The 27,603-nt window shown below is 41.9% G+C and overlaps 1 protein-coding gene across 1 annotated transcript in view; it reads left to right on the top strand.

The window, feature by feature from the left end:
• Nucleotides 1–27,603, top strand: part of LOC124296796 (uncharacterized) — an 81,026-nt gene that overhangs the window by 39,320 nt on the left and 14,103 nt on the right. The window contains exons 2-3 of the mRNA XM_046747150.1: nt 11,533–11,667; nt 16,442–16,612. Of these exons, the coding sequence (XP_046603106.1) occupies nt 11,553–11,667; nt 16,442–16,612 (286 nt within the window). The 5' untranslated portion in view covers nt 11,533–11,552. The remainder of the gene's footprint in view (nt 1–11,532; nt 11,668–16,441; nt 16,613–27,603) is intronic.

Here is a 27,603-nt window from a genome sequence, read left to right as displayed (position 1 = left end):
CACTTTTGTTCCACCGGGTTCTTTTTTCTTTTTGTTTGTGTTTGTGTTTGTTTGTTGTTTTTTTTTCCTGTCGCATCAATTTTAATGGCGCTTAATCGCCGTGTTTGATCGAAAAATTTTAACAAACTCGGGACTCGGTGGGATCGTTCAACGGTCACGAATGGGAACCGCAGTCACCATGAAAAGTTGGGAAAAGTTTAAAAAAAATTACAGTATTTGAAATGAATCTGTGAGCAAATTCATAGAAGATTGTCGAGTTAGAACGTTAAAAATTAATCAACCCTCTTATTTTTCTCGATGATCAGATCCTCAAAAATTGTTTGACAAATATTCAAGAAATTTTGCATCATCATAACAGTCATAATCTATTTTTACTCACCCTAGATATAACTATTTGAAAATCCTTTATCCTTTACGTTTAAAAAATCAAGCTCAAAAATCTTAGAGCCAGATGAAAAACACGAGGGTTTGGTCGTTTCAAACATTCCAACAATAAAACCTTTTCTCTGAAATTGTTCATATTTCGGATATGTTGCGGTATTCGAATTTGCTCAGATTCACATATAGCAGATAACAGAGTAGCAGATTTCATTCGTATCGGCCGTAATCGTTGCAAGCAACAACTCCGATTTTTCCCCCTTTTCTAGCTCCGGATTCAGAGCTTGGGTCTGATTCGTCCGGAGTGTCATTAACCGCAATTCCCTTGTACCGACATACCTGAAGCCCATAATACGGACCTTCCTCCCGGTGCAGCGCAATTAAATTTACCCAGGAAGCAGGTCCATGTCCGATAGATTTTTACGCTGCAGCTGAACGGTATAAGCACAGTGAAACTAAATTCCCGTCCCGGTGAAACGTCTGCCTGTTATTTATTCTCGGTGTTGCATTATTCCCGCAGCATGCACACACGGTGCACAAGAAAGCCAGGAAATTCCCTCGGAGAGGATCTCAGCTCTGTCTGTACAAGCGTAGGAAGTTAATTCAGACGATTCTCTAAATCGTTTCGATTACACGCCAGTTTCTGTGCCTGATCCATCGGTCTATTACTCTATTAGACCGTGTACAATGCTTGTTAGAATGGTAATTGACCGCCCGAGGCTCTTGTTACCACCTTTCTCGGTTTAGGTAGGTACTTTATGACCGTTTGTCACGAAGCATTTGAATATTGCAGGCAGCTTCGAACCACCCGATTAAATACACTCATTTTAATCTAGCGTACGTGGCAACGGTTTGTACACGTTTTAGTACGAGGTCAGGAGGACGACCTTTCGACGCGATCTTCTCTAACTCAAATACGTAATCCGAACGTGTAATTATGAGAGAAGCTGCGATTCATAGACTCTTTTTATTCTCTCCTTCTCTCCCTCTCGCTCTCTATCACTCGCGGACGGAACAAACGCGACTCGATGCCGGAATTTTATCGTTTTATATACCTGTTATTATTCAAATTTCTATCGCGTGGCAAGATTGTATTATGTTGAATTTATCGCCCGTTTTATAGTTTCGCAGTGTGCAGCGTGTTGAAAAGCTGTCGCAAGAAGCAGAATTTTAATCTTCGCTCGCCTCCGAGTCTCTATTTCTACCTGTATTACATCCGACAAATAAATTCAAGCGAAATGATTGCATACCAGTTAAATCCAATTTGCAGGAATTGAATACATGGCATTGACCGCCAAATTGGCCTCTTGCAGACAAATTTAGAGAAATTTCCACAGATGGTGATTGAATTTGTTTTCTCTAATTCGTGCTTGTTTATGAATATATGTGTATATAAAACCTCTGGTGAGAAAATAAATGTATATTTCATTAGTCCCACTTATTTATTTTATGTACGCTATACGCAGCTGGCGGTCGAAATTTCGCTCTATAATACGTGGCGACGACGGATTTAAGAAACGAGTTTTCGTCGTATTCGATTATCGCTCCTTTCCAGCCGTATGTCAGGCATTATGTACCCACCGATCACGTTCAGTTACAAATTATCGGTGCTAACGTACACTTAGTTTTGTACATACATTCCTTTACGCATGCATAATGTCGGCCCTTGCTTTACAATTTTTATACTTACCGACCATTTAAGTCAAGCAACAAAAAATCTCGACGATTTCTCGGATCAATTGAACATTTTATCCGAAAATTGTATCGCTTTGACATCAGCAGGCATTATTGTCAATTTTAATTCATTGATCTTGTTGTTATGTTCTTCGAAACAACAGTTATTCGCACGTTTAATCGAACACTGCAGTGGACTGATAACAATTGTCCGAGGGATTGAAATCGATCGGTTAATTCACCCAAAATACATCGGAATTCTTAATCTCCGATATGCTGGCAATTATTGACGATTAGAAACTGACCGTTAATTAACCGGAATAATCTTTACAATTCCGTACGAATCTTCGTTAATTCTCATGGCACAATTTTTTTTTTTTTTTACGATTTTAGAAACTATCACTGTAATAATTATTCCGAAACAAATTAAACAAGCAGAGAATCAAAGCTGGGATTGTAGAAAGAATCTGATAACCTTACCCAAATACGATGAAAAAAAATTTCTTTGATTTAAATAAATGCTATGATTCGATTGACGAATATTTTGTCCAAGTATCCGGGTTTCCTGCGTTTTAACTCGACGTGCAATTCCTCCAGCTCAAAGAAACGATATCTGGTGAGTGCCTGAAGGATTTATGAGAAAAATCTGCATCAACATCCGGACGGGGATTAAATAATAAATACAGTGAATAAATGAATATTGGTGGGGAAAAATCCGCATCCGGTTGAAGAAACGCGTTTCGTCGTCGAAAAATGGGGACGAAAAATATTACACAGGTCTAGAGGATCGGGGCAAATGAAATCATTCCGTCACGGTCCGTCGGCACGTCGCTCTTCGGTAAGTTGAACCGACGTGGCGGCCGCGTCTTTTAACGAAGAGAGAGAGAGAAAAGAGAGCCGCACGCGTTGCTCGCGAAATTTACGACGTCATATTTTTATAGGTATCCACGTCGCTTCGGCGAAACCTTCGGAACCTCCGTCGCAATTACCGTCCCTCGGCTTCGCCGACATCTTACTTTTTTTCATTCTACTTTGCTTCCCTCTTTGCTCTTCTTCCTCGACGCGATTCCAGCCTGTCGAAGCTGTGAAACCAAAGTGGATATTCATTTCCGTACTAGCGATTTCTGTACACCAAAGACCTTTTTCGTGCTCCTACGATTCGATCGGATTATTTTTAATCTTCTTCGTTTCCACGACGCCCTTTAATTATTGCAGAGAGTCTCTTTCTGAACCTGTTTTTTTGTTTTTTTTTTCTGCATTGTAATTTGTTGTCGAATACAGAAATCTATTGATTAACGAGAAAAATTGTAGACTTATTTTAACAAATTGAAAATAACGACCATCTAGAAATGCTAAAATTGTAATAACAATCGCATTTTATAATGTTAATAACGACTGAAAAACGGTTAGACTGTTGAATGAAGTCTTGTCGTATTTATGCTTCTACTTGATTAAATCCGAGTTCGTTCTTTGAGACAGTTTTTACATAGTTCGAGCCACCGGTATTAAATCCTCCGAAGCGAGACGACGGAATTAATTACGAGCCACGTGTACACAGAAGAATGTTATAAAATCTTTTTACACTGTCGCTTGAACCGCCGCACGTCATAAATTTTTTTTTTTTCCATCAAACCTCGATACTTTGTATCCCCAATTTTTGTTTCACGGAATTTATGAGAACATTCTTTTATTCTAATAGTTATAGTTTCGAGGAGAAAGAAATTTCGATTTCCAACTTCCGTTGTTCGTTTGTAAGACCAGTAAAAAACGTTTAATTTTTTAAACGTCGACCGTGGAGAATTCCGTCGGCCCAAATCGCGGACGACTCAATCGGCCGGTTTTGGGAACGAGGTATAAAAGTCAGGAATAACGTTCGAAGCTCGAAGGCTGTAACATGCGGTCCAATCTCGGACTGCAATTCGATGAAAAAGTCACAACGACGACAGTGAGATATTGAGATTAACATCGCGGTCGTCGTTCTTAGCTTCGAATTCTTAGCGAAAAACTGCCCTAATGAATTCTACGGCACGTTGACCGATAATCGCAAAATTTAACGAGAAGAACTGAGTTTTCGGAATAATTAAAACTCGTTGAAGTTGATTCCTCGTCACTGATTTATAATCGAGAAATTCCACGCGTCTTATCCCGGTTAATTTCGACAAATTTCATTGCCGAATTTCTGGAGATACGATTGGCGCGAACGAAAACTAAGAGGAAAAACGAGGTAGACGAATTGTTAATTATTCTGGAATTACTGATGTATAGGATGTGGTATAGAAATCCGATACCGGATCTAGAGATATTCGATCTCAAAGACGCGATGCGGAGGATCTGAGCCCGATTTTTATTTCCTTCGAAAGTTTACAACGTATGTTACTTGTGTATTAATTAATTATACGTAGGAAAGTAAATCGTAAATCTAGAATCGTCGAAATTATACAGCGGTGTCGGGCACTTTCTTTCTTATTCTGACCCGAAAATAAATTTTACGATTGATCACATTATCGAAGACACCTGGTTACTCAAAGTTTTAAAATTTTTCCTCTAACGACCATCAAGAAAGTTTCGAATTGTAATAAGCTGCACCTTTTTCTTTTCTCGAATAAGCCAAACTTTTCATCCCGTGTTTCCAATTTTCTGTATAAATCAGCTCTTTCAATTTCGCGAATGTTCTCAAAATTCTAATTGGATTACTTCGCACTTTAGCGTAGAGAATATCTTGGATGTTAATTTATTCGTATCGTTAGCGCGTGTGTATAAAAAGCGATTAGGTTTGAAAAAAGTTGGGGAGAGATGATACGTGTAACGATTGTTGAAAGTAAAAGAGGAAAAACAGTCGACAAAGAAGGTAAAAAAAAAAAAAAAAAACATTAACGACGTTAAAATTTACGAGGTAAAACGAACATGGTTGATCATGCATGGCGTTGTCAAGCTTATCGGATCGGATCGAGAGATTGTTCCGCTTATTTTTACCACTATTATTATCATTATTGTCGCAGCTGGGTCATCATCGTTATTATTACAGGCGTTAAAGTCGCCGCGAAGCGATTTCGAGGCTTGAGGTATTGATCGGTTAATTATGGATCGCGTGACGGATACAGGCGATAATTAAGCGATCGATAGTCTCCGGCCTGAGGCTGGATCTTCGCTTTACCTCGTGTAAGACGCCTGAATTTCTATGTAATACATGCTCGCTTGACAAGGATGACGAATTACCCCCTCAGATGCGTCTCCGTAAAGAAATATCGCGCCTTAAAAATCCCTCGCGGAAAAATTCGGAAGTCCCGTCGAAGCGGTCGAAATGAAATCAGGAAAATCGAGCTTGAAAAGCCTTAACCTGCACAAATGTAAAACAGATGGTTAAATTATACTGTGATTAAAATTTGTCGTGTATAAATGTATACGGATGTGTTTAATTGTTACCTAATTGAAATCCAGTAATACAAATTTGAAAAACGACTTTGATCGGTCTTACAGCAGCTATATTTATTTTCTTTTTTTTTTCATTCCTTTGTTTTGTTACGTTTTTTTTTTTTTTTTTTTTTTGTTAACTACAAATCGTTTTTACACATTATTCATATTCTTCCGTTTACTCTGCTCGGTAATTATACTCGAATCTGAATGATGTAAAGGAACAAGAAGACGAAAAGACCAAATAAACAGTTTTCAAATTCTCTTCCACTGTCGTCGTGTCCTCGGGATATTTTTTTATTTTTTTTTCCTTTCTTTCGAAGTTTAATTGGTATAATCGTGCGCCTCTCAGATGAAATCATTAGACACGATATTGAAAAAGATACAGGAGGGGGATTATAATTTGAAAACTGACCACTCACTCGGTTTAATATCCATGTTTAGAATGTCTAACGCACGTGCAATGATCGATGATTGAGATTTATTTACAAATCTTCGTTTGGCCGTTTGTGCGTAACGCCGCAAGTTTTCCGTACGTATAAAGAGTTATTAAAAAAAATTTAACAAAAGAACTTACGATCGATTTCAAATACGGGTCAATTATTTCAGTTGTTGCGTATAAATAATAACCTTTACCCAATGGCCGATGCCTCTCGCGATGAAAAAGAAATTCGAATCTCTTTATAATTCATTCCAACGTAGCAAATTACAGCTACGCTTAAGTTCGTTTAGATTTATCTCTCGAATATGCTTATATTATAGAAAATTGATATTATAACGTAGCGGTTAAATATTATACCCATAATCGAAATCCATAAGCGCGCTTTAGCATTTCTCGAGTTTAAGATATAACGCGAACTGCGTCGCGGAAGAATTTCTTTAATTTACGAGGCACTAAAGTAGCGAATCGGTTGATCAATTACGATTGACGATTGGTTTGAAATGTGGGTAGATACGAACGCTCGAACATAACCGACGAGTCTTGAGGCGAAACTGATCTAGGATCCTCGGGCTGAATGATTGCTTTCCGTGAAACAGTGTCGAGACTGAATATGAAATTTTTCAAAACCCCAGACGTACTCAGGAAACGAATCATCATTATCGTGAAAAATTTTTTTCATAATCTTTAAACATTTGTTCGATTCTCATTGACGAAACGATCCCAGCTCATACGATTCTCTTATCTTTTTATTTAATTTCGGTTGCAAGTAATCACTAATGGAAAATATAACGAACGAGAAAAAGAGAAGAAAAAATAAAAGATAACAGAAAAACAATCTTCTTTGATCATTATAATTGGCCCATTTTTCAAGGTGCCTTCGTACATGTATATCTAGGGCAGCTACTGCATCGGCGTGTATAATAATATCGTAATAGCGGTTTCAGGTGATAAGTCAAGCCAGGTGCGTGATGTCAGAAGTAAAGAAGAGAGAAAAACAGACTGGGGAAAAAAACTACAACCGTTCAAAACTGGTTTAAAGTACCGGGCACACAAACCAAATCCCGTACGGAGAGTAAATTGTGCGTGATGAACGTTCTACCTGCTCTGGGAATGAATTAGAATTAAAGGTAGTCCACTAAACGGTCACGTTTGACACGCGTCTGCTGGAACACGCTTGGATGTATGCTTTTTATTTTTCTTGAAAAATAAAAACACCTGTAGACGAATCGTTGCACCATATACGAAGACTTTGTACGCATAGAAATTATTTCAAGAAGCTAAGTTGAACTAAAAAGAAAGAAATTAAGTAAGAAAGCACCGGACTTATCTCGTATTCTGCATACGTAATTAGCCACAACTGGTTCAACTCTTATTAACCATTTTTGTAGCTGGATTTTTTTCTCTCTGGACAATTGTGATAAATTTAGTTGTGACTTTGAGCGAAAGAACCAGTTTCAGTAAAAATTCTTCGCTGTATTGGATTACAAATGACTCTGATTTATCGGAATCATCGATCTTGATATAGTTTTGAGAAACGGAGAATCGTGAGATGTTTTTTTTTTTTTCCGTTCGTTTTTGCGATAATAAACCACCAATGATGATGTGAAAAAATAACTGTAGATTATATTCAACGGTTACATACCTACACGCATACGTTCCTATATCGCGAGAAGTAGCAGCGAGAAACTGTTTCAAACTCGTTACGCCGACAGACGAAATACTAACGAGTGGCAGTTATTTCGTGGCTAACAAAAGCGGAAATTCCGGTCCTTGTAACTCAGTTTCGTAATGGTTGTAATAGGGCATATAACGCGTGATGTCTGGCCCGAGAATTTGGCTTTCGGTACCGCATCGCTCGACTAAGAGAAGATTTATATGTACCAGGAATCTGAGAGATGCAACCGAGAGGTCCACCATTCGTCATCCTGCGGACTGCAACCTGCTGACAACTTCGTCAATTACATGACGCGATTTATTTATAACGAGGCGCGGAAAAAAACCGGAGAAAAGTAACAGAAATTTTCTGAATTCTCCAACTTTTATTAGGTATACCTACGTACCATCAAAATAACGGTTCTGACCCATTTCGAAGTAAGATCCGTGTGTATTATTCGGTGAAATCGACCTCACTTACCGCTTCAAATTCTTGCCGGTCATTTCGAACGGTTCATAATCTGTAAAACTTTTTGGCAAGATCGCGTGACTTTAGAATGAACAAATTTCTCGACCCGTAGGTCAGCCGCGATTTGCATCGCGCTTTTATTTCCGTGCCGATTTCTCCCGGTCCTCAAGATTCGGCGAGATATCGCGAAAGAAGAAGAAGAAGAAGAAGAGGTGGAAGGTGGTCGCGGGTATGTTGTAATCGCCCCTGAAACCTGGTAACCTTTTTTAGAATCTAGTCACTTGGCAAAATTCGGAACAGCATTCCTCACACTTTTTCACTCGCCTCTGACGAATGTCGGCGGCCCGGAGTTGCCGGAATCGAATTCACGCTACCGACTCGATGCCTCGAACCGCTTCTGATCCCCGACAGTCGCTCCTTAAGGAGCGGCATAAAGAACTTCCACGTTTTAAAGTCGACTTTAACAACGTTCCGCGTTGCCCGTTTCCGGGGGATCTCAGGCATTTTAAGTGACTCCGAAACGTCTCAAAGATTTACAGACACCGCGTTCCTTCGACATTTTTCATTATCCTCCAGCTAGCCGTCCACCATCCAAAACCACGAGGACAATATTCCGAACTCGTCCTGCTTTGTATTCCTCGGAATAATTGTAAGCAGTGACCTCTTATCGGCTGTACTTTGAAGTTGCGGACAACCCTCTGACCGTTGATCAGAATTCACCCGCGGCTGGATACTTGATTTCAATCCTCCGATCGGCTGCTCTATGATCTCTGGATAAGCGGCAGCCGGGAAGAGATCCCGAAATGTTTTCAGTAATTAAATTGTCTCGAAAATGCTTTCTTAATTGGTCACGTTTATCGGTGCGGCATTCGGTATGCCAGACGCGTACGTTGGGCTCGCATGCCTCGGTTTGGAAGCCTAAGTCGCTGCACTTAAATTATAACAAGTGGTACGGGCCTGACAAAATAAATAAATAAATAAATAAATAAATAAATTAACGAACGAGCGAATAACCGCTAACTTGCAACGGCGGAGAAAAACTCTCGTTTGACTTGAGAAAATCACAGCACTGGGCGCTCCGTTAGTAAAACGGTCACTCAAATATACATGAATATTCCATTCGTTAGCCTACGGCGTGAGATACTTGGACCTAAAATTTAGTTCCAACCTACGGATATATATTAAATAGCTGAATTTCTCGTCAATTATACGCGATTAAATACACAGCCGCGGATGAATTCTGTCATTTTTCTCATCGTACTGCGGTTGGAGGAAATACTTTACGGGTTTTGTCATTTCAATACTATAAATTAAATCTGCTTGTTTAACCTTTAGAGGGCCGGCATTTTTCCTTTGAAATTCGATATTCTTTGAAGATATGATTTATGTATATATGTATAAATAGTCAACATTTCCGGTGGAGTTCCCGAGTTATCTTCCGACTCCTAAAAGAGCCAAGCCGGCCATCCAAAGGTTAATCTTAAGCAATATAATATAACATTTGACGATGCGTGCTGTCGACGACTCGAGTTTCACGTTCAGAACAACCAATTCCGAATATCTGTAGGTGTGAAGAAAAATTGGACGGTTGTAAAAGTTTTTCTCCCCCGCCCCGCTCCTGATTTTCTCGAGACTTCGTCGAGCAGCTTGAAGTTTTCTTTCCTTTTTTATCAACGTTTTTGCGACGGCTCCGTTCCTCGGCCGTAATTTGGACGGTTCTCGATCATCCGGGGGTGGCGAAGGGGGCGGATTGTTCGCTTGAAAGGCATTTTGACGAGGGAGCATCGCTGAGAGAGAGAGAGAGAGACGCGGGAACGGTTCTTAATAATTCGAAGAGCAGTCGGCTTGACCATATACGCGAAGTCAGGGACTTGTTCGGTCGGTGACGGGCCGGAACATTGAATATTCCGTCAACGTGACGGAGCGGCAAGAAGATACTGTATTCGTATTTAATTGCTCGAAAGTCGTCGTCGCTCGGCAAGACCACGGATCTCGATAATGAGTTACGAGTCGGGCGCTTTTTTTAGCCCCCCCCCCCCCCCCCCCCCAAACCGCACTCGCGAATTCCTCGCGATTTATAACAGCCCCCGACGATGTATGTCCGAGCGAGCTTTTTAAATTGTTTCTTGATAAATTTCCGATTTAATTCGCCGCGTCGAAACTTTTACATTGTACATTTATTCCACCTTGATTGCTGTTCTTTTGGCGAAAATTTTTTTCTACTAAGGATTCCGCAATTCTCTCTCTCTCTCTCTGAAAATGAAAAACTAACAAATAAAATAATTAACGGAGTGACATTCTCCGTAAATTTTTTGTTCCCGACGTAGCTCGATAAGCTTCCGATTCCGGATTACAAACAATTCTCGTTTGCATACCACCACGAATCGATTTACATTTCACGTGCGAGACGATATTGTAAAGAGTATGCAACATAAAATTATTTACGCCCGACGCGAGCAGCATCGCGATGCGTAACATCGGCGGATATTCGCTTGCGGAAGTATAAAGTGCGCGAGCTTGAACCTGTTCGTAAACGGCTCGGCCGCGCAGTTTTGCGGACAGCACGTGCCGTTTAGAAGGTAATTATATTTTTCCGTCGGTGTGATTTTTTCGACCGCGGTGCTCGGCACCTAACCATCTGCTACGCGTCCCTTTCCTCGACGCGACGTCCTCGGAACCGCAGAGACCGCAAAATGCATGCCGGAAACTCTGCGTGGCCGTTGAAACGACTTGTGCATACACGCGAAAAAACCGCATCCGACGCCAAAGACGAGACGACGCGACGCCTTATGAGACAAAACGCGAGGAGGAAGATGTCGAAGAAAAATTATAAACAACTCTACGACTGCAGGGAAACATTCCAACTCAATCAGCCCTCCTCGGCGATTTTCCTTTTAAATAAACGGCACTTGCAGCCTTTTTTTCATCATCCCTTTCAATTGCGGGAAAGTAAACGTGGGTGTATTTTGTGAGTGGAAAAAAAATCGAATCTCATCTTCGAACGGTTGCTGATTTTTTGAAAAACAAGACAAACGAAAACAAAGAAAAAAGAAAAAAAAAAAAAACAGAAAGCTCGTACATCTGGAATAATAATCGAAAAACGGAGGGTCGTAAGCAATGCGCGGGCTGCCAAGGTGCTGGATAATTATATAATCATAGTCAAGGTTGATTACTCCCTGCGGATGAATTCCCATCAGGCATTGGCAACTTTTTAGCCGGAATGCGAGAGGATCGTTGAACTCGCGGCTTGATTGCGTAATAATTATTACCCGCAGTCCTACCGTGCGGTAATCGTTTCAAGGATTTCAAATTGCGAAGAAGAAATCGGCGCGCTCTCATCACGAGCAATGTCGATCCTTACGCGAACCTGCGAACGGAAATATAACGAGAGCGGCGAGGATCGTCTGCCTGCAATTCGGAGCTATGAAAGATTGTACTTTCGCTTCTGAATTTAGTAAACACGTGCGTGACGCGATAATTACAGGCTAACCGTTAATTTTTTCAGAATATAATGCCGAGCGGAAAATGCAGCTCCTAGTCCTCATCCTCCTCGGCTGCTTCAACCTCATCACGACTCAAGTGCGATCCGAGGATATTTCGCTCACCCGGGAACCCCTTGGAGACATTTTCATCCTTGACGGTGAGTACGATTCTCTTTTAACGGACTTCATTAAATTAGTATAAAAATTAAAGTCGAATCTTCGACCCTGAAATGAAACTAAATTATTTGCAATTATTTTCATTTACTTTTACACTTTGAACCGAGAATGTGTAAATTTCTTTATTCAAATTTGTCGGAGTTTCGAGAGGTACTTTCACGGCAAATTTTCAGTCTGAAAGAAAAACGTGGTTCGATTTTTTTCGAAAAAAAAAAGAATAATCTACGATTGGCCTGCCAAGTACGAATAAAAAAATTACCGATTTCATTTTCGGTCACAAAATCGGCTTTCACCCACCCGTGTGGTTACAGGATCTCTGAAACGTTTCATTCAACCGACGATGGCCCGATGGCCTAGATCGAATCGCTAAAACATCTTCACGCTTTATAACCGAGGGCGATAATTTTATTTCTACGCATTTACGATCGAACGATAGAAAATCCGGCATTATTCTAGCGCCGGACTGTATCGAACACTTAAATATTCCATACCCGGTAATTATATGGGGGGAAATTCACGTCGTATATGCGTAGTAATACACATACACATAGACGCGTATATTCTCTGCGCGGACGATACTTTCCAACTATTCGAAAGTATTTTTCCTGGAGGGAACTAGTTTCTTATATCTTTTTTTCTTTTTTCTTTTTACTTTTTTTTTTTTTTTCTTTCTCCCCTCCCTAGAGAGTCGCATCTCGATCGTAAATATCTCGAACAACTTGCACGTATACGCCACAGCAATTCCTGAAGCCTTATTCTGTCCATGGGGAGTCATTTTCAAGGTACGCGTCTTGCAGCCGGTTAAATACCGCCGTTTAACGACGTTTGTCGCTCTTCGATATTTTTCTCACCTCGGCTCTTTTATGTCACGGTGTTTAATTAATTGTAGGCAAAGAAAACGAATCGCGGATACCTGTTTGAAGTTTGGCGCACACGATGGTTCCAAATATCATCAAATTTTTTAAGGGTCTAAAAATATTCGTGAAATTCGAACTCGCGATATATTTCAAATTTTAAATTGCGGTTGTCGACAGATTTATCGATTACAAAAAAATAAGGTTTGCAAAAATTGCAGTAACTCGGACGATCAGTGCGATAAAATATGTTTGACGAGGCCTGAATAATTAATTAATTCGCTAACTGGATCCGGGATTTTTTTTTTTTTTTTTCTTTTCGTATCTCTTATTCTTAAAATTTTCCAAACCTGAGCAAAGAAATTAAATGTATTGTATAGAAAAAAAGTCGAGGCGAGAAGAGAATCTTTGCGATCATTTGTAAAACGCGAAAATGCGAATTCCTGAAAAGCAGACCGCCGATCGATTCACCGTATTATAAAATCAAGTGCGTTCGCAGAAGAGCAACGGAAAGAAGAAGATGGTAGCTGGGGTAAAATAGGGTGAATTGTTTCAGCCGGAGGCGGGACAGTTACGTGTATGCATATACATATATTGTAAATGCAAATATTGTAAATGCAGCCATTCAGCAATTTGAGAGCGAATTCGAATAAGAAGGAGAAAAAATTCCAACTCTTTTCCATATTCCCGTGCGATTTGCGGTATGGAAATAATCGCGTAAAACAAACGGTGTACCTGCAGATATTATTACACGTGTATTGTGTACGTGAGAATTTTACGCGCAAGTGTGTAAACCGTTCGCGAGCGGCGTGTAATTTTAGTATATTATATAACCGAAGATGGTAAGATTTTTGCCCCGTAAGAAAATTTCCGCGCCGTAATATTATTCATAGCTACAGAGTGCATGTGCCTCTAGGTATATATATATATATATATATGTATATTCAACTTACTTGTTATCCACACATAAGCTCCGGCGTAAATCACACGGAACTTCCACTTCGGTTTAACCCTTTCCCACAGATCATGCCGGTGCATGAAGTAATACCCTCTGTACTGTCCGAGTACAGTAAGCGTGATTAAACCTGCTTGTGCCTGCATTCGGATCATGATTTTGCTCCATTTTATACGGGAACTGAAAATTTTACGTGGCGAAATTCCGTAAACGGAGCTCTGACGTCACACGAAATACGCAAATTTGATTTACTACGGAATTTGCCCAAAATCAGGTTTAACAATGTATTGTAATTAATATTATGAGTGTAAAGAAACAACCTTTCTTACAATTCATTCAAGGATCAAATCTTCGTTGATTAGTTATACTTTACGGTTTTCTTCATCAGAATCGTAAATATAATATTCTATACATATTTGTTCAAAATTGCGACCACGGCGAATTTCTTTTTTTTTTAAACTTTCATAGAACCACTCAAAAAACTAACTCAGATCTTCTTTCGCATGAATTATCACGCGATGATTTATAATCGTACTTGTTTTTTCATACCGCGCGCGTTTGTCTCGTCTCACCTCTTTCACGTTAATCAATTAAGGAAATATATATATATAAATCTTTTTTTTTTTCACCTCCGTCTGCGGCGCGAATCGTGTGAGTTATACGTACCGGGTTTTAACCCGTTACAACTTGATATCTTTAAAATGCTTTTAAAGTGTTGAAAAACAAAGTGTATGCAATAAAATATCGGCACGGTGTGACCGTGAAAAAAGCCGTTATGCGGGTGACGCCATATTCCCTCTGGTGGAACGAACAACTGCCAAATTACAACAGTCAACGTCGTCGAAATTTATTTATTTGATTTTTTTTGTAAAAAAACGATAATACCACGTTTTATTTTGACTTTACACAACCGACTTGAAAATCTCGAGAAGTAATTAGAAATAAAAATACGGTGTACTTGAACAACGTAAGCGAGTATAATCACGAATTCGAAATTATCGCTCCACACATTTTTGCAATCGGTTAAACAGCGCCGAATTTAATTACAGAATTCTCGGCGATAAAATTGGCGTATAAAAATAAGACGAACGGTTTCCGCGTACCTGCTAAAAATTATACGAAATCACCTTCATATCTTCATCGAAGTTCGATATATATTCTTTTCGTGCGATACGAAGCAATCGGCAAAGTCTCAGCGTACGTTATGTTGTGTTTTCTTTGACGGGTATTCATTTATATACAGGATTCGATGGGTTCCTCGGTCACGCGAATACGATAAATAATAACGAACGCCGCGTGTTTTAATTGCTAGTTATTTTGGGGATGAGACTCCGCCTTGTAACATGAAATTCAATTTTACCTGCAGTGAATCTATCTCCGCGTGCCGACGTTAGTCGAAACAGATCCGACGAGAATTCCTTGTAAACTGGTTCTAGATCATTATTCGATTAATTTTATAATCACTGTTCGGCATTTTGCCCTATAATTAAATGTCGTAGGCGTAATTAAACGACCATTCACAAATCAATTCCACTTCCTTCGTTAATTTTTTTTCCACCCATATCGTCTACAATTATTAAATACGCGATCTTCCACGCTTAATACTAATTACGCAACGAAGTTTTTTATGGGCTTGAAAAATATCCAGCAATTAAAATAATACACGTAGGAAAAGAAATCAGGCTCAGCGCGAATAAACTCTTACTTCTGTATAACTTCATGCCTGTATTATGTGTAATTGTTTTTCTGCAATGTCAGAAGCATGCGATATAGGATTTCTCTACTTAAGCTTCTCTTGTATCAAACGATTTTTGCACGTGCAAAACGGTCAGAGATTCGTCGAAGAGGCAAAGAGTTCGTTGGTATCAACGTTCTTCGAGGAGAATAAAAAAATTGTGATGAAAATAAGAATTCGCGTTGCAAATCATTTGACGCCAATCATTTTCACGTATATAATAGCAGAGAAAATTGCAGATTTTTCGGCCAGCAAAAACAAGAACAACTTGTTTTTTCAAATTTACACGGAGAGAAATTTGTCGTTCCGGTTACCCCTCAGTCTTTAACTATTTTGAAATTTTTTATCATAATCGAAAAATATAGTTCTAGGTAGAAAATGAAAATTACTTTTCCTGCTGTTACCGGAAAGTCTAGTATCCGTTACTATTCTTTCTCGTTACGATCGCTGTTGCTACATTTTCTTGCAACTGTTGCGAAAATTTAACGCTCGTGCAACGATAAATTGACGTTAAAGCCTTGTTTAACTAAAAAAGTAGAGAAAACCTCAGAAACTGAATTTGCGTTGCAATAACCAAAATGGTTAGGCGTAGCTCGTTTTTCGTAATTCCAACAATATTCAAACAGTTTTTTTTAACGATACCTGTTTTACTCAATTTTTGTACTTACTATGACAAATAAAATTTTTCTCAGTGTACGAATAGGATAAAAGTGAAAATTAAGCATTATTCAGCGCTGTATGATAAAATGTGGATTGAGAGATGGGGCTAATTTCTGACGGGGTTAGAATACATGATGTGATGCACAGCTTGCAGGCAATCGTTCAAGCGCGCATCTTCGACTTGGCGTGTCTGTAGTTAACATTACGCAGCGCGTAATGTGCATTCACGATGAACGAAGATATTCCCTCGTTTACGTAAATCCCCAGCATTCCGAATGTACGGTTAGACATCTGGCACAACGTGAAACTGCAGACGGGGTGTTTGATGAGACGTATGATAGAAGATAAGCCGAGCGTATGATTAACAATAAGCCCGGAGCTATTTAGGGGATCAATTCGTCAGGATTAATTCTCGTTAGGCATTGTGAAATTCTTGTTTTACAAGGTTGTTAAAGAATATTCCCTGCCGCGATCTAATTGATTAATTCTTATCAATCAGCGGCGTTTGGTATCCTCCTCGTTAATTATACCCCTCCTTGTATAATTTACAGAATCTTCAACCGAGACGTGCGACGAGCTCAGCAGCAGAACGGCGAGTCCCATCTTCCTGGCACCGTCTTCCCTCGGGATTCAAATTTCAAACAGTTCCCACACCTGCCAGTGCAGTCCGAAACTTCCGGTATTCAGGGAGGACCTCAGCATCTGCGTCGACGGAATTCACGGTGAGTTGATACCGATAATACCTCGAGGCGTGTGATAAACGATTATTCAATTACCTCGGTCGTCATTTGCACTAGACGAATGAACGCGGCTCGTTTTCAAATGCGCAAAATAAGGAAAGAGCATCGAAAAACGGAAGGTAACTAAATAAACGAACGAAACGATCTAGGCGTTGAATTTGTTTACGCATCGAAGCTGGAGATTTCAACCCTGCAAAAACCAAACGCACGTTAGCTATTCATTTTTTCAGTCTCGCTTACCGCTTCTTCAGCATGTTCGTGTTTTTCTCATGCACGATTATAACACAGCTTTTATACCCTGTTATTTGACGCATTTACCGCTCCGCGTTGCCGCTGCGGCTGAAATTATATCGCACTTGTAACAATATATTCTACGCGACCCGAGCGTCGTCGAGCTTTTCTTTCGACTTTCTTTATCGTTATTTTATTTTTGCCCCCGCGTTTTCGGTCAGAATTCAGTGGATGCGAAACGGAAATTTCGTTTCTTTTGCAGACGATAATGAGCGGAGAATAACGTTCGTTTCTTTATTTAAACGCAGTCTGACATCTGAGCTACCGTGTCATCGAAAATTGACTAGCTTGATAGTTCGTAGACATTTTGCGCCGCGAATCGACCATACATGCGATACCTGCTATACCGATCATCGCGTTATTTACACGTAATGCATTCTACGTGCGTTTAAATTGCACGCAAATTAGACGCTGCGAGCAATGCCGAGATCGTCGAAGCTGTCGACCACTTCCGTCATCGGAATCTCCTGTACAGGAAATTGCTACCATTATAGATACACTCGCAATTTACACAGCTCTGTGCAAATCGCGAGTTATCAACCTCAGGAGTCCAACGTCATGAATCCAAACTCGACGCAGCGGTGGACAATTTACAAGCCGCGAAAAGTTGCGAGTAAAAGACAGATCAATTAGTCGGATAAAGGCGCGAGAAATTAACGATAATTGAAAGTTTTCAAAAAAGTGACGGGACTTATGTCGAGCCCGTATCCGAGAAGTCTCGTGCCGCCGAATGGATTTAATTTTATTCAATTTTCCCGTTCTTCTTGTTTTTTTCAACCAAGAGTGTAAAATACCGGAGATTATTGCAGCCGTCGCGAGCTCGAGACGACCACTGATTACGCCGCCGATTTTTCGACCCGGCATGCACCGGTCTTCGGGATATTCGGCCTAATGCGGTCGATTATTTAATCTCAAAAATACCCACATCGCAAATTTCTCTCGCCGCTGGGCGATCATGCTCTTCGCGTTTATCGGTCAACCGCTTTTTTCCACCTCTTTATACTCTCGCGGCTTGGAACACGAAACCGAAATGAACGGGAATTAGCCGACGTCTCGAGGAATCGGGGAAATTATAAAGTCGGAATAGCATCGGCTCGCCGATAATAATATCGCTGGATGATGATAAATGATCGTTATTGTTCGGTAATCGGTTGGCAGCACTCAAGGAATCGAGACACTTGTTATTACGTCGGATATTAAATTCATCTCGGTTTGCACGGGCAGACGAAATGTGACGGATAATTTCAATCCCGTTCCGAATCGCGTCACGTCACGAATCGTCAAAAGCTTCACCCACTAACGGGACTGACTTTGCCGAAACGTGATTTCTTCGGTGGGGAATAGAGGGACGACCACTGATTGACACTTGTGTCATCCATCATCCAGTCATTAAACGACGCGAACGATTTTCGGAATGTTAAATTGCGCCACCGGAGCAGAATAATACCGAGTGTGGTTTCACTTCTCCGACGCGTCAAAACGTCAAGACGATCAATTGAAACCAATTTCGAAGACGGGAATATCGGATAATTCTACACCGCAATTATGCTGATCGAAGGCTCGATTCAAAGTCTCGCCAACGAACCGCGGGGGGTGACGAGAAATTCCAAGTTTTTTCGGAAGCCATCTGCGCTTCGGGCAGTATTCGCCTGACGCGGCTTTCCTTCTACGTACAAAAAGGACGAAGGAGGACGAATCGAGAATTACGCGTCTCGGCTGCTTCCGACGTATATAAATACGGTGTGCGTTTTGCGCAGTCTGCACGAGGCCACAAATTAGCTTTACTCCGGGAAAATCCAACCGCAGATCGAGCCACGCTTTCAAAGGGTCGATCATCTTTTAGGTCAGGTTCGAATTTGGCCTCGAATCAAGTCAAAATCACGTAGTTTGCGAACCCGTTCGAGGTCACCAAGTGACTTCAAGTCCATCGGACTCCAAGTCGAAGCTTGGCTTATCGTGAAGGAGTACGCAAAGGTGATTCAAGGTCGACAAATAGTCGGAAAGCCAGGAACAGATGGTGGCGATTATTCATACGAGTAGGGTATAAACGATGGAATTAATAATCTCGTTACAGCGAAGCGCGTTGTGCCATATGTGTATATATGTATACCATACAGCGCGAGGCAAGTTTATGGGCGAAAAAAAAAGATAAGTAGAAGAGAAAACGGCGGACAAACAAGCGCTGAGGATAAATGTAAACAGGATAAACCAAAAAAATAGCGAACCCATGGTGTTGGCTTACGCCTCAGTCAATGGTCAATTACGCGTATATCCATAGACTGCGTGAATGCACAAAAACCTCTCGCCCTGCCAAACGAGTGGGAACGAATGAGCCTTGCCCTCGAGATAAATGACGCCTTGGTTCTCCATCCTCCGTCTTCAGGGGCGCCTCGACTTGCCGTTTTGACCCTCACCTGACCCACCGCCTTGGCCTTCATCAATCATCCGACTCGCCATCCCGCACCTGCCGGGCCTCGTCTTTACGGCCTTAAGCCCAAGCCCAAGCCCCAGAGGACATATTATATGCAGTTAATATTCGGGCAACATCAACGGGCGCCGCACAGCAGTAGCGATTTTTATTACCAGCTTCCGAATCACGCCGTCCTCGGTAGGTCTGCCGACGCTGGTCTCTGATTCTTGGACACTGTTGGTAGCGGCGAAACCAGGAAACGCTTCACAAAATCTATGGAAAGATGAAGTCGATGTCGCTTGTATCGTTCTTCCGCCATTTTTCTTTAACTTCTTGCAGTCAGGTCAAAGTGCGTGAATCCAGCGCGCACAGTTCTGCAAAAGTCGAAGACCCTCTTCCAAATACTTCTCTGATTGTTACCAATTTCATTCGCTATCGATGCGCCGTTCTCGAGATCGAATCTTTCCGGTACATCCTTCGATCCGTGATGATCAGTGCACTTCGTACCGTGCAATGATGGAACTGGGACCAATGGAACTGAGGCCCTAATAACGGGGTAATAAGGTGGTCCAGGTAATGGAAGACGGCGGATCGAACTCTTCGTTGTTTCATCCGTGATATGTACGATTGAATCGAGACGCGAACCAAGTGATGTTCAGGAGAGCTGGAGAACCGCGTGCCTTTCCATTCGTGCAAATACTTTCTCACAACTTTGGTTTACTGTACCATTCGTTCGAGTGATTAGGAAAATTCTGAATAGAGCTTGGAGTCGGTTACTTCGATCATCCTGCGCCTCATCTGCAGGAGGTGGAGGAAAATACAACTCAACTCTTGGTTTATTTATTCACTAGACAACCGCCGATCACCACCGACTGCTGTGAAATTTAATCAACTTGTGGTAATTAACGTCACAGTGTATTCGCTCGGCGTTCACCCGGCGCAACCAGGTACTCAACCACTATTCAGCCTCCGTCTTCCTTACTTACGTCCTTCAAGTCTTCCGGGTCGCTCCCGCAGTCGCCGGGTCGAAAGGTAGCTTTGCGGACCGGATGAACCCGGTTTGGCCGTCCTGTCTTCAGGACGGCGAAGTTCCCTCGAGAAGGTCGAGTGACGGTGGTGATTTTTCGATCAGTCCTTTGCGATCGACGAACCAAAGCGAGTCCACCATCCAAGTATCGACTGAATAATTAACATGAATGATTGCGCGTGGTGCAGGTATGGGCAAGGCTTGTAGCGAGCTTTATACCGGACGCAAATTTATGTCCATCTATCTTTGGAACGGGACTCGGATTCTCCTCGCGGGTATCGGACTAAGGATCTCACCGTTTGATACGAGGCTCAGAGTACCCTCGTGGTCCTGCAGAGACAAACGGGACAATAGCATCCGATGTTCGTATAATATCTGTACATCCGAGCAATAGGCATAACCTATCCGGACTCGCCCACTCGTTTAATTCATCGTCGTGGCCATATTAGAATCGATTAATAGATACACCGGAGAGGGGTTCGTAATAACATGCCATCGGGGACTCGAGGCCATAAACATGGACAAAAGGAATCACACGACCTGTCAAGGCAGCCTTTCGACTTTTCCTGGCGCCGTAGAGCCAAGGAAGTATGAAAGGGCAGATACTATCCAGAGACTCGAGTCCTTTTGCTGATTCATCGTCGCACGTGGTCGGAGAAATTCATCGATGAACTGCAAAATGAATGTATGCAGGAGGTGAGAATAACGAGGAAACAACTCGATCCCTGCTTCGTTCGAAACTGTAATGAGAGCGTCTTCCACCCGAGACTCGATGTGATTCCGACCACTTCGCGAAACACGAGTTTCACCGGTGAACCAGGGCGCAAAACCACAGTCACGAATTACGTACAGACTGAGACTTCTTTGACCATTGAGCAGGCGCATTGTGAAAACGCGCCGCTAAGGAGCTTCAAAGAAGAGCTACTCGACCTGGATTACAAATGGCGACGATTACCTTTTCAATTCTTGCAAAGACTGCCGCCGGCTCCTCTTGGATCTGAAATTACAATATCTCCCAGGGGAACTTCGCGCGAGGTATGGGCCACGTCACTCCCCTGCCAAATCATAATTAGGTACGCGCCCCTCTTTAACCACAGGTTGCCGACGAAATCTGTTATTCTTTCACGTGCCGTCAGTCAAACAGGGGAGGTCTAAATTATGATACACCGACCCGCGCGGATTATAGGTATATTGGCGTCCGACGACGTGGAGAAAAAGGAAATAACAAAGAATGATGGACCGGGAACCGCGAAGAGAGAACGTATGCATTACCATGCACGTGCAGTTCGAGAACGCTGCGCGGAGACTGCGGATGCACCTGCGGATCGACGTTTCTTTCGTAATTAAATTTAAACATCGGAAAGAAAATTTTCTACCTAGCCATATATACATACATATATACGCTTTATAGTCAGAATTGGTCGTTGTAACGTTTATTCTGTTCCAAGGTGCGTGGAAGAACGAAAAATACTGGTTCTACCATAGCAACAAAAGTGTTTTGCAAATTGATTGATCATTGCACGACGCATGAAACTATCGTTTAAAGAAGGATTTATCCCCTCGGAGTGTACAAGGAACTTGACTGTGATTCATATGACTGAAGTTACTTACGTGATGTCTGAAGTCGCCTGGACAATACCTCTTCATTTTTATCCCCTTCGCCAATTTCCACCGTACAAGCCTCGCTGGCATGAGAATGAAGGTATTCTTGTTGTCAGGTCCCTGTGCAGGGTTCGGAAGGCATCAAAGTCTTCACCAGTGGCATTCGAGGTCCGAAGGAGTCCTGTAAATTGACCGGAAGGTGCGAACCTGTCAGCGCTCAAACTCTGACCTATCGACGACCCCGTACTCGCGTGTTAATTTGTAAAGTTTCTCTCGAGGTATGGCTGATATTTGCAGCCGTCATCGTTAATCATTCATACTCGCGTACACCTGTTCCTGTAAGTTCATCATTCGACGAAAGCGTTACAGCTGAATCCGCCTTGCCTTGAAAAGAGAGGAATGGAATGAAGGACAAGACGTGATCCAAGTGAGTTATTTGGTTCGTTTGAAGCGTTGTTACGGATTTGTGATCCTTACATGACATGGAAGAGATACCGACTCGGTGACCCCGCCGTCGTCACTCGGACTACTCAAACTTGTCAAGGCTGATATCTTCTAAGGTGGACTTTCATCAATCGACGGATTGAACTCAAGTCGCGGAGCGGAAATAACCGAGTGACGATTTTTCATCCAGACGACTCTTGTCGCGTCCGAAGTGCGTTTAATTATCGTAATCATGTTTTAGCGGGGCGACTAACGGGTATCGACAAAGTAATTTACGACGTAAGAGAGTCGGCTACGTGGGAGATGGGCGACAAGGTGTGTATAATGAATATTTCTACGTTGCCGGACTCCCGCCGGTGCACCTTGACCCCGACGGTTCCAGGCATCCGCGATTCCGCAGGTTTCAATCCGGTCACTGCACAGCCAGTGTTCATCGGCGCAACACGTCCGCGGAGATATTAATGGGACTGCTTTTCCAGTTTCTCAGCAACCGACTAGACCAGCTTTGGCCAGCGTAGAAACAACGCGGCGAAACCAATCCTGATCCAAGCAAACAACCACTTCGCCGGTGTCATGTAGTCCCGTTTCAGCCGCAACTCTTCGCGGCCACCTTCTGACCTTTCCTGAATGGAAAACTGAGCGAGGGGGTTCGTTTCTGAGTCGAAGTAGCAAATTCCCTCCCGTTTTTTTCATGTACCGATGCAAGGTTGGAATCTGCTGGCGGGATTATTTATCACACCTTTCGGTTAGCCGGTCTTTCTTTTCTCGACGCGTGTAGTAAACGTCTGACCGACTCTCGCTCGGCGATGGTACGACGACCTTTTTCAAGACGAGACCAATTGAATCCGGATAAGCCTGCTCGACGAATAAATCAAGAGGAAGTTCCGAGTGTGACGCGATAGGCGGTGGGTTGATTTTGCCTTGTCCATTTTTCAATTTGATATAAATATGACGCTACATTGATTGGCTTGTGACGTGAGCCACTCACGGCCAACGCTTGCGCAATGACGTCCAATGCCGAAATTCTATTCTACGATGATTTATTCTACGATACGCGCAATTAGCCGAGATGATCGTGTGTTAAAACGATATATATACGTTACAAACTCGAAAGAAGAGTATAACAGATCTCAGAGAGAGAGTGAGGGGAAAAAAGTTTAATTTTCTTAGCGTGCCAGTCGACTTTCACCGTGGAATTTTTCCCCCGATGGATTGATGTCCAGTGTTTCTAAACTGCAGGGTGCATAAAATAGTAATAATTCAAATTTCAAATCAGTATGAAAATTCCCCGGTTCTGATCGCCGGGCACCGGCTAATAACCAAGCTCAACGTTTAACGACGCGGTGTGCGTTAGAGTTTGGCGTGTATATATGAAGCCAGGTGTAAAGGTTCATCCGACAATCGACCCACACGGTATATAACCGCGTAAATAGCTATAATTAATATCTAACAGTACTGTCAGGAATTTTTTTCCTCTACTCTTTCTTTTTCAATTTTTAATTTTTAAATTTTTTAATTTACATTTTTTTTCCCCCAGACGGCCGCCGCCGTTATTTCGATAACGCAATATATTCGTCTCTTATAAATTACCGCGGAGGTGTTGTAATAATTACATTGCAAATAACGTAATTACTTTCACCACAATTTATTACTTCACGGCAATGATACTGCTTTGAAACTGCACTTCTGTGCGTTAAGCGCTGGGCACGATTCGAGCCAACACTACGCGAGGTAATTAACATTTTCATCCGCAGGAATGAGATTCAAAGGGGGATTCTCTGCCTGTGATTTTCTTCTTTTTTTCCTTCCTCAATTAGTTTTATTCTCCTCTCTTAAAACGCATTCACGTACGTACATGTGTAAATATAACTGTTCAACATCCATTCCAGCCGACAGTTTTCCCCTAATTTTCACTGTTATTATTATTCATTTTAAGGTGGTAATTAATCCGTTTATACTCGGTCAAAATCCTTAGTATGCGTTCATACGTAATGGACGCGTCTCAATAGTTCGTTTATTCATCGCTCGGCGTCCGGCTTGGGAGCATCATCTCGGAATACATTACGCCGTGACGTAAGACGCATATGTCGCAATATCCTCCAGGATGTTCTGCTCGAAGTTACAAATTTCTTATACGCCAAACTGTACGTACGTTAGAAAGACCCAACGGTGAGTTATAGCATAATTAAGTGCTCTTTAGATGCTTATTAAATGCTATATTGAAAGCTTTGGTACCCGGTTTTTACCTTTCAACTCATGATTGGGTTTTTTAACGCGGCTCTGATAACATTATCCACGTATTTGAGATACTGCGAAGTCAGACCAAGAGCCGATGATACAATAAACTTCGGACTAGGATCAGACTTCTACACATTTTTATCTACAAATGGGTACTCGAAGCTCGAGTGGCGGATGATGAGGGTCAAGGTTGAATACAACTTCGAGGAGTTGAAGAACTTGGTGTACATCCATGAAATGACTGTATTTGAATAATCGTTTGACCTCGTGTTTCTAGATTTTGTAACGCTTCTTTCGAATACCTATCGGACGGTTGGATTCAGATTACTCGTCGAAATCTTGGTCACATTTAGTAGATCATTAACGAGGGATTCGTCGAAGTCAAAGGCTAGTCTGGACAAACAATAACACCCTACATTTCATACCGCGATTAGTATTACAAATGCTTCAATGATTCACGGTAAAATAGGCCATGAATACAATCTGATATTAGCTTTTTCCCTCCGGACCGACTCTCAGGTATACATCAAGAATAACCGCGTCTTCAAATTGTATCGAGGAATCTTGAATCGCGCGAGGTTATCCGCATATTAGCATGAGTGCCGACTGGAAACCGCAAGTAGGTACCTATCATAGAAATTTTTCCGTCGAGTGCAGTGGTTTGCAGATTGAGAAGCTGATATTAGCTCCGTAGTCACGTGGATGTAGAGGCAGAGATGCGTATGGCGCTGCAGGTGGAATGTCAGCCGGTACAGAATTCAGGAAATGTTGTCATTAGATTTTGCCGCCGCTGCCGCTGCTGTAAGGTTAGTCGATGCGAGTGGACTAATGCGGAACGTATAAACGTGCCTGGGCATAACGTACCCACTGCTGCAGAGGGTATCGCCAGGCTGCAATCTTTGCAATTCATCCAATCCTACGGGGCAGGAAAAAAGCAATGTCAATTGTAGAGCACGCCTCAGTTGCTCCTAAGCGTTTCCGAGTCTTGCGGCTATCGCACGTGCCACGTCCGTAAGCGTACCTCCCTAATGGTTCAGCTTTTTCCACTCGTGATTCTCGTGGCGAGCAGAGAGGCGAACTATCCGACGGGGTCCGCCAAGAGACTCGATTAAAAAGCACCGGGATAAAACTATCACGGTCGATAAATTCTGCGCTCTTTTTTCACCTCTTTCAACTTCTTCGACCATTTCTTACCTTATTTACACTCCTTCGGTGAACACTAAAACCCATTAATTTCTGACCGCCGGTTCTCGCTAAGTGGAAACACAAGAAATAAAGGAGGATATAATTAATAAATACAAAAACTAGATCACTGCTGTGCTTTGTTTCATTTCTCGCGCTGCTGAACGTTGGGCAATAATGCTTTAGGTCTTGAGTAACGAGATTCTAGAATTACGTCGACGGTGATATTGTAGCTAAGCTATTCTTGCCGTCATCTTGTTCGACGTGAAACAGCTTTCGATAATTGTAGAATGCTGTAAAAAATCTTGTAAAATACTTGTTGAAGTAAAGTTCCAAGTGGGGAGACGGCGGCCATGTTGATTCAATGCGAGCGTCCGAATTTGCTTTTCAAACATTTTCATCTTCTTGTGATAAAGTTCAGGACGTTAGAATGAAAAGATTACGCTTATATAGTGATTTTCATGTATCGGTTCACCAGCTTATTCGAAGTCGATATCGATGCGATCGTCTGCCAGGAACTTGTCGGGAGAATTCTTTCCGCCTGATTGCGTCCTCGCATCATCTTGTGTAGGTATACTCGAGGTACACGATAGTTGGCGACGATGCTTGGAGTTAGAATTACACCGAACGAAGAAATCCTCAGTTTCCTAGTTAACGACTTTCTGAAGAGCTATAGAGGAGGACGGACAGCTACCAGGTAGCTGGAATTCGTTGTTTAAAACCACCGCGCCGCACGTACCTGCACATACATGCAGGGTGCTTCGCTGCTGCACGGTGGCTGCGATTTCCTCGTCGCGTGACCAGAGCCGAAGGACGAATCTGCATCAACGTCCGTCGGAGGCTTCGAAAGCATTTTCTAGCCCCCCATCAGCGTGCCTCTAATTTTTTCCCATTAGTTTGCACCGCTCGAGTCTTCTTGCGGCTGAGTGTTTACCTCAAAGTTCATCACTGGAATCCGACACGATTATGCAACAATAATTTCGATCCACGACGCCGCCTGCAAAACTTCTTGCAATATAAGATCATAGCCTTGAACTCGCGAACTCCATACTTACAACTCATAGACTCTTGATAGCCGCGAAACGAATATGGTACACGTTATACGTAACGTGCCTTTCGCTGGGTTCAAGCAGCTGCATTAAACGCTCCCTGCTTGCAATATACAACGTGCATACTCATGTGCCTGGAATTAGTTTAATACATATAATAATTAACATCTTATCGGCTAAAACTAACCGCTCAAATTTACGACGAATCATCTTAAACCTAACGCTGATTTTAAATTTGCACATTACTGTGGGAATGTATAACTTCTTACCTGTGTCGTAGACCCGAGAAATTTATCACCGATACTTGTGATATCATGTTTCACCTTTTTACATATAAATTGGACCCTGATTAACGATACAGGTGAATGACCATTATTTATTCAAATCGGTAGTTTACGATCGATTTGTCGACTCTCTATCCAAATCTGTAAATCGAAATTCTCTACCAGTTTTCGTTTTATTTTGTCAGACGAGTTTGATACCATCAAAAGCGACGCTTCGATTTCTTCGACTCAAGGTTACGACGGGAGAACAAGATTTACAAACATACTAAAAATTTTGCTCCAAGTTTACGCTATACACCAAATTTTGTCTGAAATCTCTATCGTAATATTACATTTCTGAGTTACATTCGGTTACAAAAATATTTGACATACTTGTTCTCTGATAACTCGTACCTTAAATTGAGCACCAAGTGTTTTTCGCTCTGTATTTGAGATTGACTTTACAA

Source organism: Neodiprion virginianus, chromosome 1 (assembly GCF_021901495.1).
Source record: "Neodiprion virginianus isolate iyNeoVirg1 chromosome 1, iyNeoVirg1.1, whole genome shotgun sequence".
In the NCBI taxonomy this organism is placed as follows: domain Eukaryota; kingdom Metazoa; phylum Arthropoda; class Insecta; order Hymenoptera; family Diprionidae; genus Neodiprion; species Neodiprion virginianus.
The sequence above is the reverse complement of the archived record's forward strand: the minus strand, read 5'-3'. Positions and strand labels throughout refer to the sequence as shown.